Genomic DNA, 18,408 nt, shown 5'->3' with positions numbered 1-18,408 from the left:
CAGGATAAAAGCTCTATACAAATACTAAAATTATTACTACAGGTGCAGTGAAAAACACAGTAAGGGGAAATGGATAGCTCTACAGGTGGCATCTGAAAAAACTTCAGGGCTCTCCAAGAGAGTGCTGCAGGAGGCACCACCATACCAGAGGGCAACAGAGAGCACTTCTATAATGCTGCTCTCTAGTATAATAGGGCAACAAAGGGTACTACTGAAACTGGAAGAGAGGGATATAGGTCCAAATCTGATTAGGGATCCTTTGGCCAATAGCCGCACCATTGAGTAGACATTTGGAGCTCATAGGCCATAATGTTTTGTGTATTTTGTTTTTGAAACTTTTTGAATGTAATGATATATGTAGATTAGGACAAAAAACTGGTCAAATAATTCTTAAATGGTCGTTAAGTACAGTATGATTACCTATAGGATAGGCTTGCTACATTATCATCATCCTATACAAAAAAACAAAAACAATTTATACAGAACAAATTTCTATCCAGATTAGCGAGTGATACAGCTCAGGTCACGTAGCGGTCCAGCAGTATTTATCTATACACCACATTGCTTTATGTTAACTCAAAACAAAAACTGATTACATCAGCAGAAGCGAGTCACTCAGATATTCTTTCTAATCTCCTCTCTAATGCTGGGAATACACGGTGCTCGATTGATAATTTCCAACATGTCCGATCACCCGCCGGATCGATTCTGTGCTCGATACCGCATGGGGGACAATGGAAAAAGATAAGGAAAACGAGCAGAAGATAAGAGAATCGCCCGCGGGGTCGAGCGGGGAATCGATCCAGCGGCATAATCGAGAAGTACAAATGTACAGTGTATTCCCGGCATAAGTCTCCTCTGTAGCGCTGCTAGTGTGTTCTGTATTCTGTGTGTTCTGTATTGTATTCTGCTGAATGGAGCTGCTGACTTTGAGAAAAAGTCGCCCTGTGTAATACAAGGTATCTATGGAAAGATGGATATCATTTTAAAGCTCTCTTTCTCCTCTTTCTGACGACCCCTAAATCGTCGTCCTACGCCTTTTAGTTTTCTCTATTTTCGCGATCTAAGTCGCGGCCACGGCAATTTCGATTACGAAAATAGCGAAAACTAAAAAAAGGCTTAGGGCAGTGGTTTATATATCATTGGAAAGAGGAGAAAGAGAGCTTTAAAATGATATGCATCTTTCCATAGTTTCTGCACTGCTCGGAGTCCCTTTAACTTGTTATCAACCAGTATTCCCAAGTCCTTCTCCAAGTCTGATGTTCCCAACTGAAAGCCATTTATCTGTAGCTCTACCATTGGCACGTCCAAGGTGCATGACCTTACATTTATCTAAATGTCCGATTTTTATATGAAGTCTGCTAATATTCTGATGAAAGCATGTGGATACACTGTAAATGTGATTCTTGACATTTGTTTGTTTCAATAAAGCATTTAATGTAAAAAACAAAAACAAAATCATATGATGCCCATAATAGCTGATTTGGGCTTGCTGACGAGACCGGATTTATACTTTTTCTTCCTTTAGGCCAAATTTCTTGTGGCTAGCCTTCCATGTACAGCAGCCAGCTGACCTCCCATTCTATGTTCAGCCCCTCTTCCATGTCTAACATCCATGTACACCTTTCTTGGGCATCTGCCCACTCTTTCATGTGTTGCTCCCCTTTGCTGCTTTTCCCTTTGCAACTTCCTCTTCCATTTGCAGCAACCCCCTCTTTCAAGTCAAGCTACCCCTTTGGTCAATAGGAGCCCAATGCCAGAGCCTTTGTGGCCTTTCCAGAGTTGTTGCCGGGAGGGTGGGGGGGCCCACATCCAGATTCCGCATCGGGGCCCAGAGGTTTCTAGCTACGCCACTGAGCAAGAACTTTCAAATCACTAGGGCTTAGCAAAGGCTTCTGGTGGGTTTTAGCCCTCAGTGTAGTTAGATGGGATCCGTTACAAGAGCCTTTGGAATGGATGGAGGGGGTGGATAGGGGAGTAGAGTTAAAAGATGTATTTTGAATGTTATTTTGTAATTGATCCCTGCAGCAGATTTAAAAGGAATCTGAAGTGAAAATAAACTTATGGGATAATGAATTGTATGTGTAGTGCAACTAAGAAATAGAACATTGGTAGCAAAGAAAAGAGTCTCATATTGTTTCCAGTACAGGAAGAGTTAAGAAACTATAGTTCTTTTCTATGCAAAGGAGCTTCTCTGAGCAATACTGTTTTCTGAAGCATTTATACATCAAAGAAACAGTGAGACACAGCTTCAGATAAGGTTTTACTGCACGGAAGTTCAAAGGGTCATTAGCTTTGCTCTTTTTCATAGTGTAAAATACAGAGTATAGTTTGTAAACTGCAACTAGGACAAATGATGCAATGCTATAAAGAAAGCCATATAACTGTAAATAAAAATGAGATTTTTTTTCTTTGCTACTAATGTTCTATTAATTCTCTGTGCTACACATACAATTCATTATACAATAAGTTTTGTTTGTTTCTTTTGCTTCAGTGTCACTTTAACTACTTTAAGGCCACCCCACGCCACTGGGCATGGCCGCGGCGGCAGCCCCAGGACCGCCTAATGCCAATTGGCGTCAGGGCCGGCCCTAGACTATTTGCCGCCTGAGGCAAAAAAAAAATTTCCGGCTGGGGCCGGCTACTGCAGGAGATCGCGCGCAGGCTGCGCCGCATTTCCTGCTTGGGAGGCGAAGCTCCTCCCCACCTTCAGTCTCCGAGCAGCGAGACTGTTAGACGGCGAAACCACCGTCTTTTCAGTTAGTAGTTAATAGATGGCGCTGTACTGGGGACAGCAGGCTGTCCTCCTGGGGCACAAGAGAGCAGTCGGCTCTCATAGGTTGAAGCCTATGAAAGCCAATCGCCATGATTGGCTGGCTGCTGGGAGAGAGGGAGGGAATAATAAATACCGAAATGTAATAAAAAAAAAACATAAATATTTATTAAAAAATAAACACAGGGTGGGTGATCACTGATCAGACCCCACCAACAGAGAACTCTGTTGGTGGGGAGAAAAGGGGAATCACTTGTGTGCTGTGTTGTGCGGCCCTGCAGCTTGGCCTGAAAGCTGTAGTGGCCTATTAACAGAAAAATGGCCTGGTCTTTAGGGGGGTAAACACTGTGGTCCTGAAGTGGTTAAAGAGAAACTCCAACCAAGAATTGAACTTTATCCCAATCAGTAGCTGACACCCCCTTTTACATGAGAAATATAATGCTTTTCACAAACAGACCATCAGGGGGCGCTGTGTGACTGATTTTGTGCTGAAACCCCTCCCACAAGAAGCTCTGAGTACCGCGGTACTTTTGGCAGTTTGTTACAATGTAACAAGGCTCACAGACAGGAATTAGCTGTTTACAGCTGTCTCTAACAGCCAAAACAGCTAGCATCAGCTACATAACCTACCCACAGTAAAAATGTCACCATGTAATAAATGTCAGAATGTAAATCGGGGAGAGAAAAGATTTTACAATGGCCAAACACTGACTAAATCATTTATACATAATTATTGTGAAAATGAAGCACTTTTTTTATTACATTATTTTCACTGGAGTTCCTCTTTAAGTACCTGAGTTATATTTTTAGATTTTTTTTTTATTATTATTATTTGCTAGTTTTAATGGACACCTAAAGTGGAGGCTGCCATATTTATTTTCTTTTTGTAAATGTATATTGCCTGGCTGTCCTGCTGATCCTCTGCCTCTAATATAACCAACAAGCATATGCAGATCTGATGTTTGAGTGCTTGTTTCAGGTGTGTGATTCAGACACTACTAATGCCTGAGGATCAGCAGGATGCGAGACAACTGGTATTGGTTAAAAATAAATAAATGTGGCAGGCTCCATATACCTCTCACTTCAGGTGTCCTAATGTGTTAATTTTAAAATGCAGTTTTCCCCTGCTTAAAGCGGGATTGTCAGACTTAAAATCAAATTGCTTTTTACCCACTGCTCTGTGTTTATTATACAGTCTACAACCTGCCCTGCATTGCAAGCATTTAAATATAATCAGAAATGTTTCTGCTGTAATAAATCTTATCTCAGTCAGCCTGGCTCTATTTGGTACATTGCCAGTGAGAAGGAAGCTTGTTATCTCCCCTCCCAGATTCCTGCTCCTCACTGATTGGCTGAGGGTAGATCAGTGTGAAGCTGCTGAAATATGATCTATGCTGTGCTCACATGTGTTTACAAAGCAAGCAAGATACGACAGTGCAGTCTCTAGGAGAAAAAAAAGAGTAAGGGAGGAAATTACATAAGGATTGGCTTCAGTTAGAAGCAGTAAAGATGGAAAATGCCTGAAACAGTTTTCTCTTTATTTACTATATAAATTTCACTGAAACCAACAGGGCCGGCCTTTGACCTGAGCGACCTGTGCGATCGCTCAGGGCGCCGGCTTCCAGGGGGCGCTCCTGCTGCCTGTATTTTAATGTGAACTACGTTGCGAAGCTGCGGCCCCGGCTGGGTCCGTCTTGCTCCGCCCCCTGGTGCCGCTGCTGGGAGTGATGGCTGGGGGGCAAACTTGGCAAACGTGCCCGTGATAGAGGGGGAGCCGCGGGGAGGGCAGCCCGACCTCTCCCTCCCTTCCTCTCCGGGCCGCCCTCCGTGCTCAGCCCTCCAATGCAGACTGCAGTGCAAAGTGAACAACTCACCTCCCTGGTTCCGATCGCCGGCGCCTCTCACTTGCCGCTGTTCTCCTCTTCTACATTGTCACTGAACTGATGCACACTAAACTTCCTGCTTAACAGGAAGCTTAGTGTGCATCAGTGACAATGTAGAAGAGGAGACCAGCGGCAAGTGAGAGGCGCCGGCGATCGGAACCAGGGAGGTGAGTTGTTCACTTTGCACTGCAGTCTGCATTGGAGGGCTGAGCACGGAGGGCGGCCCGGGGAGAGGAAGGGAGGGAGAGGTCGGGCTGCCCTCCCCGCGGCTCCCCCTCCACTATGAGGGGGAGGGGCACCTACCTATCTAGCCAATAGTGGGGGCACCTACCTATCTAACCTATACTGGGGGCAGCTACCTATCTAATCTATACTGGGGGCAGCTACCTATCTAATCTATACTGGGGGCAGCTACCTATCTAATCTATACTGGGGGCAGCTACCTATCTAATCTATACTGGGGGAACCTACCTATCTAATCTATACTGGGGGAAGCTACCTATATAACCTATACTGGGGGAACCTACCTATCTAATCTATACTGGGGGCAGCTACCTATCTAACCTATACTGGGGGCAGCTACCTATCTAACCTATACTGGGGGCAGCTACCTATCTAACCTATACTGGGGGCAGCTACCTATCTAATCTATACTGGGGGCAGCTACCTATCTAATCTATACTGGGGGCAGCAACCTATCTAATCTATACTGGGGGCAGCAACCTATCTAATCTATACTGGGGGCAGCTACCTATCTAACCTATACTGGGGGCAGCTACCTATCTAACCTATACTGGGGGCAGCTACCTATCTAATCTATACTGGGGGCAGCAACCTATCTAATCTATACTGGGGGCAGCAACCTATCTAATCTATACTGGGGGCAGCAACCTATCTAATCTATACTGGGGGCAGCAACCTATCTAATCTATACTGGGGGCAGCTACCTATCTAATCTATACTGGGGGCAGCTACCTATCTAATCTATACTGGGGGCAGCTACCTATCTAATCTATACTGGGGGCAGCTACCTATCTAATCTATACTGGGGGCAGCAACCTATCTAATCTATACTGGGGGCAGCTACCTATCTAACCTATACTGGGGGCAGCTACCTATCTAATCTATCCTGGGGGCAGCAACCTATCTAATCTATACTGGTGGCAGCAACCTATCTAATCTATACTGGGGCAGCAACCTATCTAATCTATACTGGGGGCAGCAACCTATCTAATCTATACTGGGGGCAGCAACCTATCTAATCTATACTGGGGGCAGCAACCTATCTAATCTATACTGGGGGCAGCAACCTATCTAATCTATACTGGGGGCAGCAACCTATCTAATCTACACTGGGGGCAGCTACCTATCTAACCTATACTGGGGGCAGCTACCTATCTAATCTATACTGGGGGCAGCAACCTATCTAATCTATACTGGGGGCAGCTACCTATCTAATCTATACTGGGGGCAGCAACCTATCTAATCTATACTGGGGGCAGCAACCTATCTAATCTATACTGGGGGCAGCTACCTATCTAATCTATACTGGGGGCAGCTACCTATCTAATCTATACTGGGGGCAGCAACCTATCTAATCTATACTGGGGGCAGCTACCTATCTAATCTATACTGGGGCAGCCCCATTAGTGTATGTGTGTGGTGCGCTAACACGCAAAGAGGATGAATTGGGGGGGGGGGGGGGGGGGGCGCCAAAATCTGGTTATGCTCAGGGCGCTGTGAAACCTAAGGCCGGCCCTGGACACCAATATGTGGAAAGTACAATATTTGTTATGTTAGTAGTAGTTATATACCGGTTTTTTCCTGGTATTGTATGGCTGTCCCTGTTGCTTCATGCTAGGTACACACGTTAAGTTTTTTTCGTTCGATTGATAATTTACGTCATGTCCGATATTACTTTTGATCATTTTACCGCTCAAATTCTCATAGAAGTGAATGGAAATTGATTAAATAAAGATACTAGAATTGAGTGGGAAAAGCGAATCGAAAATCGATCAAATGGCAGAATCGACCAAAAAAATGTAGCGTGTGAACCTAGCACTAAAGACACTGATGAGCGATCACACCAATTATATTAACTGCATAGAGATTTATATCTTGCCTTCGTTATCTGCCTCGGCAAGAAATACTGATAGGTTTCTCACTGATGTCCTTGTGTTTTTATTCGTAGTTCTCCTCCCAGCTGGTGGTCTGCACACAGCAGTTATCAGAAGCACGGAATGAGTACCTGCTGGCTCTGGCTGCTGCTAATGCCCATCTTGACCTTTACTACTTGACACATTTGCCTGAAATCATGAAGGTGAGTTGTAGCGCCACAGTTTTTCCTCTGTGAATGCAGAGCCACGCATGCAGCGATTATAGATCTCAGTGCATTTGCAATTGCGATTTGCAGCGGATATTTTTACCTAAGCCCAGCTACACAGCCTGCAGACGAGTCTGCATACAGGCATGTGGTGGGACAGCTTTCCTCCTGGTGCAGCAGCAACAACTTAGAACTAAATGCTCTCAAAACTATGGAGATAATAGACTTTAGGCGATCTCCCCCCCCCCCCCCCCCCTCCCCACCCCCTAGCACCTCCCCTTAACCATAAATGGATCCACAATAACCCAGGTAGAGTCATTCAAGTTTCTTGGGTTCACAATCTCGCACAACCTAAAATGGGACAACAACACTGCCACTATTGTCAAGAAGGCGCAACAGAGGATGTATCATATACGGCAGCTGAAACAGTTTGGCCTACCTCAAAATTTAATGATGCAGTTCTACACTGCAATCATCGAATCCACCATAACATCATCTATGACTGTATGGTTCGGCTCCTGCTCAACATTAGAAAAGGTGAGGCTGCAGCGCATCATCCGAACAGCGGAAAGGATAATTGGCTATAGCTTACCTTCCCTGCAGGAGCTTTACGCTAGCAGGTGCAGAAAGAGAGCAACCAAAATTGCCTCTGACCCCTCTCACCCAGCTCCCTCCATCTTCCAGCGCATGCCTTCAGGAGTAAGATTCCCGTCAATCGCTACCAAAACCTCCAGACACAGAAACAGCTTTTTTCCTCAAGCGGTAGCCATACTTAATGCTGTACCCAGTTAGAGCTTCTAGGACTTGATAGTAATCAGCACAGAACTGTAAATGAACAATTCTCACATTGCTTACTGCCACTATACTTGCATAATGTCCTTGACTTGTAATATACACACTGTCTTTCCTTGCATTGTTTGTGTTTGTTAAGCAACTGCCAAGACAAATTCCTTGTAGGTGCAAACTTACTTGGCGAAAATAAATTGATTCGGATTCAATGGGTGCACACAAAAACTGCTTGCCAAGCGAGATTTTCATGCAATTTCTGCTTCAAGCTTCATCCCAACGGTGGCGTTATTGCGACTACGATCAGTTTGCAGTGGAAAAGGGCTCTTAAAAGATACCAGAGCTGAATGTCGAAGGAGAAACGGGGGGAGCAGGCATGTTCTGGCAGCTTTCCTGATGCCCACCGTTTCCCCTGTTCTCCTCTCTGCCCCTTCTGATCCTACCTAAATGCCCCCTGACAGCCTCTTCCGGGTCGTCGGAGTCGGGCATTAGTGTGCAGGCGCTGTCCCGGCTGCGTGCATCCTACATCCACGTATGGGAGGCAGCCCTCTTTGCATAACGTAGTCAAGGCTGCCGGGGGGGCATATAGGTAGGATCGGAGGGGCAGAGAGGAGGACAGGGGAACAATGGGCATCAGGACAGCTGCCAGTACATGCCTGCTCGCTCACGCTTGGCAATCTTTTTTTTGTCGTTTCTCCTACGACAATTCGGTTCTGGTATCCTTTAATGAGAATGGATTTTTAAATAGAGCACAATAAATATTATGCCAGAATGTTTTAAATCTCTTTATCCATTATTATTGTCCCGACTTGCTTAAGATAGTTTTAGTTTTGTGACATAAGTGTGTGAAGCAAGCACTACAATATGCGGTTTAACAGGAGAGGGTGTGGCTTCCCCTTGTCTTGTATGTGGGAGCGCTCTGTGTGGAAGTGTGCTTGGGATCCATGAAGCTTACACAAAAATCAGGTGAAGAATTGGAACAGATACAGTACTTTACAAGTTGAAGTGCCATCTTGTTTGTGACCTGACCGGTTCACTAAATTCCTCTGACAAAATAATAGCAAAGTTCATGTCGGACAGCGGTATAAGTAACTGCAGTATAAAAGTCCCCTGATGATGTATTCCTCTGTTTTGGACAGAATTTGGTTTGTGGTGGGGAACATTATCATGACTCAGAGGTGTTTCCTGTCTTTATTCACAGAAGCAGTTGCAGCAGAGTTAGAATGCACATAAATGGAATTATGGCAAAGGAGTATAGCAAGTATTTTTTTATGACCGTTACAAAATTAGAGCAGGCTTCCTGCAAGTCACCACATTGTGACATACCCGTGTGTTATCATGCTGTTTGTAAAGACCTCGCCTCGCTATCTTCCTTATACATTTAAAGTGTCCCTGCAGTGAATTGCTGTTCCCTCAACAAGCAATACAGCTGCATGATGTGCAGTATTGGCCCCCTCATGTGAGCAAATGTAGCTGGCTCTCAATATTTACAGTTAGAGTGACTTTAAAGAGACACTCCGACCAAAAATTGAACTTTATCCCAATCAGTAGCTGATACCCCCTTTTACATGAGAAATCTATTCCTTTTCACAAACAGACCATCAGGGGGCACTGTATGACTGATATTGTGGTGAAACCTCCCCCACAAGAAACCCCTCCCACAAGAAAAGTACATACTTTTTTTTGGCAGTTTCCTGTCTGTGAACCTTGTTGCATTGTGGAAAATAGCTGTTACAGCGGTTTCCAACTGCCAAAAACCATGCAGCAGCTACATCACCTGCCAACACTAAAATGTTAACTGGAGTTCCTCTTTAACCAAGGACTGAACTTCATCCCAATCAGTAGCTGATACTTCCTTTCCCATGAGAACAACGAAAAATTAGAAATCCCATGAGAAATCTTTACCTTTTCTCGAAAAGATCATCAGGGGGGTCTGTGTGGCTGATATTGTGGTGAAACCCCTCCCACAGTGTGATGTCATGACCTAGGTCCTGACAGTTTGCTGTCTGTGCAACTTGATGCATTGTGGAAATAACGGCTTTTTCCAACTGCCAAGCAATTAATATCTCCCTCTGTGTATAGAACTCTCAGTAACGAACGTTCCGTACAGATCACTTAGCAGGACTAAAAATGTCACCATGTGATAAATCTCAGAATGTAAATCGAGGAAAGGAAAGATTTTACAATGAGCAAACACTAAGGGCTTGATTCACAAAGCGGTGCAAAGTGTTTGCACGCCTGTGAAAAGCCCTTTATCACGCCTAAACTCATTTTTTTCCGCGCGCAAAGTTTTCCGCGCGTAAGCGCGCAGGCGCGCGTGCAGCACCCGGCGCTTCGCGCGATGCTCCCATTAAGCCCTATGGGACTTTGCGCGCGCGCTTACGCGCGGTAGCTTCGCGCGAAGAGCAGCACAAATCGGTGATAACTCAGTGGTGCAAAGGTTATCACGCCTAAAGTCTTTTAGGCGTGATAACTGAGTTATCACCGCTTTGTGAATCGAGCCCTAAATGTTTAAATGAATATTGTAAAAATAAACAATTTTATTTATTATGTTATTTTCACTACAGTTCCTCTTCATAGGGGCAATGTAGTGATATATATTAACCACTTGAGGACCCACCCTTTACCCCCCCTTAAGGACCAGCGCTAGTTTGATTGATCTGTGCTGGGTGGGCTCTGCAGCCCCCAGCACAGATCAGGGTGCAGGCAGGGAGATCAGATTGCCCCCCTTTTTTCCCCCCTATGGGGATGATGTGCTGGGGGGGTCTGATCTCTGCTGCCTGCGAGTGGCTGGCGGGGGGGGCACCTCAAAGCCCCCCTCCGCGGCGAAATGCTCCCCCTCCCTCTCCTACCTGGCCCACCTTTGGTAAGCCGGGCTGCACAGGACGCTATCCGTCCTGTGCAGCCAGTGACAGGCTGTCTCCTGTCACATGGCGGCGATCCCCGGCCGCTGATTGGCCGGGGATCGCCGATCTGCCTTACGGCGCTGCTGCGCAGCAGCGCCGTACAAATGTAAACAAAGCGGATTATTTCCGCTTGTGTTTACATCTAGCCTGCGAGCCGCCATCGGCGGCCCGCAGGCTATTCACGGAGCCCCCCGCCGTGATTTGACAGGAAGCAGCCGCTCGTACGAGCGGCTGCTTCCTGATTAATTAGGCTGCAGCTGGCGACGCAGTACTGCGTCGCTGGTCCTGCAGCTGCCACTTTGCCGACGCACGTTATGAGTGTGCGGTCGGCAAGTGGTTAAAATGCAATATATTCTTCAGCAGGAAACTCACTTTTATGGTAATTTTCCTGATTTCAGCATCAGAAACCCATCCTAAATCCATATATTACTGTATATTCGTATTTAGCCCCGCCCTCCCAGAGATACTTAGCCTAGGCTGTTTAGCTATGTGGAATTTTCCTTACAGGGCATTTTGGGAGACCAGGCATTATTTTCACTGGATTCAGAATTCTCAAAAACAAACATTCCACAGAACTGCGCCTGACAGGTCTAAAGATGTTGCCGCCTGTGATAAATTTCTGCCATAAGATTGTGTCAGCTATGTTGTGTTTAAAGTACACCTGAACTGATAGGGATAATATTTATTTCTTGCCTCATTTTTATTTCCTTTTAAACAATACTAGTTGCCTGGCAGTTCTGTTGATCTATTTGGCTTCAGTAGTGTATAAATGACACACCGGAAACAAGCATGTGGCTAATCTGACCTATGGTCAGCTGGATAGCATACTGGTAAGGCTGTTGCCTTTTGATGAAGGATTTGACTGCTTGACTAGAATCCCAGCTCAAGCTAGTACATAAAAACAGTAAGGAGTCTTTGGGCAAGGCTCCCTTATGATTCTGGCTGCCTATAGAGCAGGGGTTAGGAACCTTTTTCCAGTAACACTCCAGGACAGGTACACATTGAGACTTGGCTCCTCCCAGGAACAGGAAATATCCCTCAGCCTCTCTATAAATTAAACATGGACCAAGGGTCAGGCAGTATTGGATATTTCCTGGTCCAGGAACCAGGTCTCTCTATGTGCTCGCTGTCCCGGAGAGCCTGGGTGGCTAGGGAATGTGTTGGCACAGAGCAGCATGCTCTCTGGATACAGAGTATCTGCTGTCCCTGGAAGTACCTGTGGGGTTGCCTTAAAGAGAGTCTGAAGCGAGAATAGATCTCGCTTCAGACCTCATAGCTAGCAGGGGCATGCGTGCCCCTGCTAAAACGCAGCTATAGCGCGGCTTAACGGGGGTCCCTGTCCCCCCAAACCCCCTCCGAGCAGCGGGGGAGCGCTTCCTGGTTGGGGCAGGGCTAACCGCCGCAGCCCTGCCCCATGCGCGTCTGTCAGACGCGTACCTCCGCCTCTCCCCCGCCCCTCTCAGTCTTCCTTCACTGAGAGGGGCGGGGGAGAGGCGGCGATGCGCGTCTGATAGACGCGACTGGAGGCAGGGCTGCAGCCGTTAGCCCTGCCTCCAGGAAGATCAGCTCCAGCGACCTTTTTCCGACCCAGGTTTGCGGGGGGTGGGTTGGGGGTGAAGGGACCCCCGTTAAGCCGCGGGATAGCGGCGTTTTAGCAGGGGCACACGTGCCCCTGCTATATATAAGACCTGAAGCGAGATTTAGTCTCGCTTCAGTGTCTCTTTAAGGTAGCTGCTTTCAGCGGGATATTGCGCCCTGTTGGTCGGCCTGGATGATGGATAGGCATCGCTTCAGGAGGGGTCGCTCTGAGGACACACCAAGCGGAGGCAGCGGCACGATAGTGGCGTCCGACAGATACGCATGGCGGAGGCGGTTTGCGGAAGTCTCTCGGCCGCGACCTCGGGGAGAACTCCCGGGTCGCGTGACGCCACTACCGGTTTGCCGGGTGGAGAGGAGTGGCCGTCCGGAGTCCCAGCGTCTGGCACATCGTGGAAGGATGTCGGAGATAGAGCAGGAGCCAGGACGGGTAAGATTGCTCTGCTGGGACCCGGGCTGCGGTGGTGACTCTTGTGGGAGCGCTTTTTCCGCATGCAGCAATTTGTTTGGTGGTATGTTGTGCTGCACAAAGGCATTGCTTTGTGAAACAGATTATGCATCATCTTGTTTAAGCAATGTGCTCACACTTTTCTGCTGTGTTAAAGAGTAATATGATAAGTTGTGAGGATTTAATTTAAGGACTTTTTTGTGTGCTCATTTAAAGTCTGCAAATGAATTACATTTTCCATGCATTTTTTTGTGGAGGAAAGCTGAAAGTGTTTATACTACTTGATTAACAGATATAAGCATATAAGCCTTAAGCAGATATAACTATTTGTTTGTGCATTGGGCTTTAAAGCTGTTATGTGGAACTAAATATTGTTTTGTGTTTTTTGCAGGGCACTTCGACTAAAGTACCTGACCTTGCTAAACTAATTAAACAGTGCCCTGTGTGTAATTCAAAAAGTCAATCCTGCATTAACAAAACTGCTATGCAGAGATTGCACTTACAAAGTAATGAGGCAGGAATCTGCATCTCAAAGAGACATACATGTTTTGAGATGAGATTTAAAAGATACTTTAAAGATATTTAAAGCTACTACTATACCTTCTACCTGACACACCAGCTAATACTCAAGCTGATAAGGCGTCTCTGCCTCAGGTGTCGGAAGTCATTAAGCATAAAAAAGCTACTAGGAAGACTAATAAATCAATTAATGTTCTGATGAAGAGGAAATTAGTGATAATGGTGATTCTGCAAACTCTAATGAGGGGCAAGAAATAGAAAATAAACCGTCAAAGTTTAAATTCCCTGTGGCGGAAACTGACATTTTATTAACGGCCATATATAAAAAATTTAAATTTAAGTAAAACAGTTACTGAACCTGCTTCAATGCATGATGAATTATATGAAGGTATGGAAAATCCACAAGAGCTGTGTTTTCCAGTTCATCAATCAACCTTATTACAAGTAAATGGAAGAACCCCATTAGAAAGTTATTCATGTCTAGGGGGTTTAAAAGACTGTTTCCGGTTTCTGAGAAAGATTGCAAAAGGTGGGACAAGAATCCTAAACTATATGCAACTTTTTCTCAAGGCAATAAGGATGATGAATTGGCCTTTGAGGATCTTGGACACTTATAGGACCAATCAGATAAAAATGAATATGTATTTAAAATACTGTGGCCTGCTATCTGTGCTAACTTCAGGCCTTCAGCTGCTACAACCTGTGTAGCAAGTGTGATAGCACTGTGGTTGCAGCAATTGGAAGATATTAATAAGGATACACCTAAAGATCAATTAATAAACTCCATGACAGCAATGCATAAGGCAATTGCTTATATAATTGACGCAGCTTCAGAGTCAATAAGGTTAACAGCAAAAGCAGCGGGTATTTCTAATGTAGCAAGAAGACATTTATGGATTAAAACATTGCATAGAAGTATGACATATAAAGATAGTCTGTTCCATTCCAGTAGTGGGTGATACTTTTTTCGACCCAGAATTAGAAGTTCTTGAAAGAACTGCTAATAGAAAGAAATTGTTCCCTAAAAAGAGACAATTTAAACAGGGGAAGAGGTGTTTTTTTCGTCAAAACAGACAAACCTAAAAACCAGGGGGGAAAAAAAAAAAAAAAGACTTGGTCTTTCAATAAAGAAAAAAAAAAAAAAAAAAAAAGTTTAATTTCACTAAAGAGTTAACTTTGCCTCAACATCAGGAAATGTTACAAGAGATTATCACAGACATGCTAGATAGAAAAGTGGTATCAGTGGTGCCTGTGGATCAGAGAGGCGAGGGCTTCTATTCAGAAGTATTTCTGATCCAAAAGCCGTAAGGAAAATACAGAATACTATTGCATTTAGAATTTAAAACCAATCAACCCATACATAAAATACGAAAAGTTTCGTATGGAGTCGATTTACTCAATAAGAAATCTTCTGATGCCAAACGGCTTTATGGCAAGCATAGATCTTCAGGATGCTTATTGACATATACCAATCGAGTTAAAATCTCAAGCGTTCCTAAGATTTGCAGTACAAATGGAAAAAGGGGTTCAGCACTTTCAGTTTTGCTGCCTCCCATTTGGCATAACATCAGCTTCAAAATTACTAATGTTATGGTAGAATTGATTGCTGCAATGTACAGAATACGCCTTATCATAATACCTTACCTGGACGATCTTCTGATAGTGGCAAAAAAAAAAAAAAAAAAATTAAAAAAAAAAAATTAAAAGAACTAGAGGAACACAGACTGTATTACATCAACTGCAGGAGGCAAGCTGGATAGTGAGCAAAGAGAAATCGCAGCTTGTTCCAACACAGAGTATTTTGTTTCTGGGGTTTATAATAGATTCAGTACAACAAAAGATATTTCTTCCACAGGAAAAGATACAGATGATTGTAAACAAAGTTCAATGCATGTCAGTCAGTAACACTCAGACAAATCATGCAGCTTCTGGGTCTTCTGACTTCAGTTGTGCCAGGAGCTCAGTGGGCTCTGAAGCATACCAGTATTCTACAATCTTGGATGTTACCAATTGGAACAAACAGGATACACTAGACAATATGGTGGCAGTGGATCCCCAAGTGAAAAAAAAAAAAAAAAAAAAGTTTACGATGGTGGCAAGTAGTTCAAAACCTCACACAAGGCAACAGATGCAAGTTTGTCAGGATGTGGGGCACATGTGGCCACCTTTCAGGTTCAGGGTGTCTGGAATCAGTCAATGATGGAACACTCATCGAACTTCAGGGAACTGATGGCGGCAAAAATGGCACTAATCAGCACATTTTATATTCTGAAAGCGTGTCATGTTCAAGTACAATTAGACAATGCAACTGTGGTAGCATATCTGAATCGCAAGGGGGGAACCAGGTCATTATTTTTGACCTTGGAGATCCTTGACATAGCAGACCAAAACTTGCTATCACTAACAGCAGGGCACCTGAAGGGGTCGCTCAATGTTCTGGCAGATCAGATAAGCAGACTCCAGATAACGAACACATAGTGGTCTCGGAATCAGAGTTTATGCAAAATAATTGTGAGAAAATGGGGCCAGCCCAACTGGACTTATTCGCAAACAAATCCAACAGGAAGTGCAAACAGTTACATTCCCTTAATATAATGGACAATCCTGTAGCAATTGATGCCTGACTCTGATATGGAATCAGACTGTCACATGATTCTCATTGCTACTAACTGGCCCAAGAGGGCAGGGTATCCGCTTCTCCTATCAATGTTAATAGACCAACCATGGGAAATACCAGTGTCAGAGAACATGATACAGGTACAAGACCAGGCTGTAGTAAACCTAGAAAAGTGAAAACTTACAGCGTAGTTTCTGAAAGGGCAGTGCTTGAAGTCAAGGGATTGTCCTCAAGAGTAGTTAATACTCTCTTGAAAAGTAGAAAAGACAATACTCTTCTAATATACCAAAAGGATTGGGAAACTCTTATTTTGTGGTTAGAAAACTCTAATTTTTAGTTAACAGAAATGGCTACAATTTTAGAATTTCTGCAGGAGGGCGTAGGAAAAAGGTTGGCCTTAAGTACAATTAAGGTCCAAATTTCTGCCCTATCAGTTTTTTTGTGTGGATAAAAAGATAGCTTTAGAACCTTTTTATAATCAGATTTGTAAAATCAAGAGACCAGTTATGGTTAAACCATTCCCGAAATGGGATTTATCTTTAGTGTCGCAAGCATTGACATCTGAGTTTAATGAAGATTCATTAAAAATGTGTACTCTTAAAACAGTATTTTTGGCAGCGATCACTTCAGCTGGGCGCATTAGTGAACTCCAAGCTCTCTCATACAAAGAACCATATTGTTCCTCCTTTAATGATCGAGTAGTTCGCCGGACAAGCCCAGAATTCCTACCAAAGGTTGGTGACATGTTCCACAGAACACAGGTGATCGTATTGCCATCTTTCTGTATTAATCCAAAATCAGAAAAAGATAACCTTATAACTTACCTGGAGAAAGTTAGAGTTCAGAAAATCAGAATCACTGTTCATAAATGATGCAGGAAAATCCAAAGGATTAAAAACCGCTACAAAAACAATTGCCAAAAGGATTAAAGATTGTATTCTGGAGGCATACAAATTATGGGTAAGGATCCTCCAGGGAACCTTAAAGGCCCATTACACCAGGGCAGCCGCAACAACGTGGGCTTACAGGGCAGGTGCTTCACCGCTGAACATCTGCAAGGCTGCGACCTGGAAGAGTTTGGGAACCTTCAGGAAGCACTATCGATTGGACCGGATAACGGAGACCGATCAAGGCTTCAGAAGAACTGTCTTAAAGGTAGTTAGCCCACCCTAAGGTTGGTGATTGATTTCTTGCTGATCATCTCAATGTGTACCTGTCCTGGAGTGTTACTGGAAAAACCAGGAGTTAGCTTACCTGGTAACGACATTTTAAGTAACACTCCAGGACAGGTGGGGGTACCCACCCCCATATATATCATATATTGCATGATATACATGTTATATTATATGTATTTTAATGTAATATAGTAGGGTTATGTTAATGTATATTGTTCCTGTTCCTTGATGATATACTGCCTGACCCTTGGTCCATGTTTAATTTATAGAGAGGCTGAGGGATATTTCCTGTTCCTGGGAGGAGCCAGGTCTCAATGTGTACCTGTCCTGGAGTGTTACTTAAAATGTCGTTACCAGGTAAGCTAACTCCTGGTTTTTGGCTAAAAGAGCCATAAACGCCACATACTTCAAAATGTAATTCCGTGAGAGCCATACAATATGCTTTAAACAGGGACAATAGGGCTCACGTCCCTGTTGCCATGGTGATGTATATGCAGGTTATCCTCTGGGCAGTGTCAGACAGCTTCTCTATGGTTTCAGCAACATCAGCAATTTCCCCAAGAGCCAGAGAGGAGAAATACCGACTAACAGCTTGTACAATTAGCTAGCTAACTTGGGGGTTGATTCACTTTGTAGGATGAGATCCATGTGACAGGAAGCGTATTGGCCCAATCAAAGTGCAGGGATCTCGTCCTACAAAGTCACGGGATCTGACAGGATCCAGAGTGGGACAATTGGAGCAGCCGTTCAATTTGGGGGGAGTGCGAGTAAGTTAGTAGCGCATGCTACAGCAGTAGCGTGCCTACTTTGAAAATGTTACTTGCGCTGTCACACTAAGCTGTACTACAGTGTAGCTTAGTGAATCAACCCCTACTGATTTGTATGTGAGCCAGATGTAGCCATCAAAAGAGCCACATCTGGCTCCCGAGCCATAGGTTCCCTACCCCTGCTATAAAGCCTATCTTAAAAAAGCCACTGTAACTAAAAAAAAAAACCTCTTCAGGAGGGGTAAGCCTCTGTATCCTAATGAGGCTTCCCAGGTCCTCCTCTCTCCCTCCATTCCAGTGCTGGCTCTCCCGAAACCGCAGCCGACAGCCTGTGTCGACTCCAGCGCAGGCACAGTAGCGGCTTTCTGAAGGGCTCAGTTAACTCTGACAGCCAGCTCATGTTAAAGTGGACCTGAACTCAGAACTCCTCTCTGCTCCAAAAGATACACAACCGCATAATAATAATTAAACCATAGGTAGGGAACCTATAGCTCGGGAGCCAGATGTGGCTCTTTTGATGGCTACATCTGGCTTACCGACAAATCAATAGGGGTTGATTCACTAAGCTGCACAGCTTAGTGTGACAGCACAAGTAAAAATGTCAAAGTAGGCACG

At 44.6% G+C, this 18,408-nt stretch overlaps 1 protein-coding gene across 1 annotated transcript in view; it reads left to right on the top strand.

The window, feature by feature from the left end:
- Nucleotides 1-18,408, top strand: part of FCHSD1 (FCH and double SH3 domains 1) — a 198,153-nt gene that overhangs the window by 122,978 nt on the left and 56,767 nt on the right. Inside the window, exon 8 of the mRNA XM_068277714.1 lies at nucleotides 6,848-6,976. Coding sequence (XP_068133815.1) covers nucleotides 6,848-6,976 — 129 coding nt within the window. The remainder of the gene's footprint in view (nucleotides 1-6,847; nucleotides 6,977-18,408) is intronic.

The sequence above is a fragment of the Hyperolius riggenbachi genome, chromosome 3 (genome assembly GCF_040937935.1).
Source record: "Hyperolius riggenbachi isolate aHypRig1 chromosome 3, aHypRig1.pri, whole genome shotgun sequence".
NCBI lineage: Eukaryota > Metazoa > Chordata > Amphibia > Anura > Hyperoliidae > Hyperolius > Hyperolius riggenbachi.
This window is presented reverse-complemented; position numbering and strand designations above follow the sequence as displayed.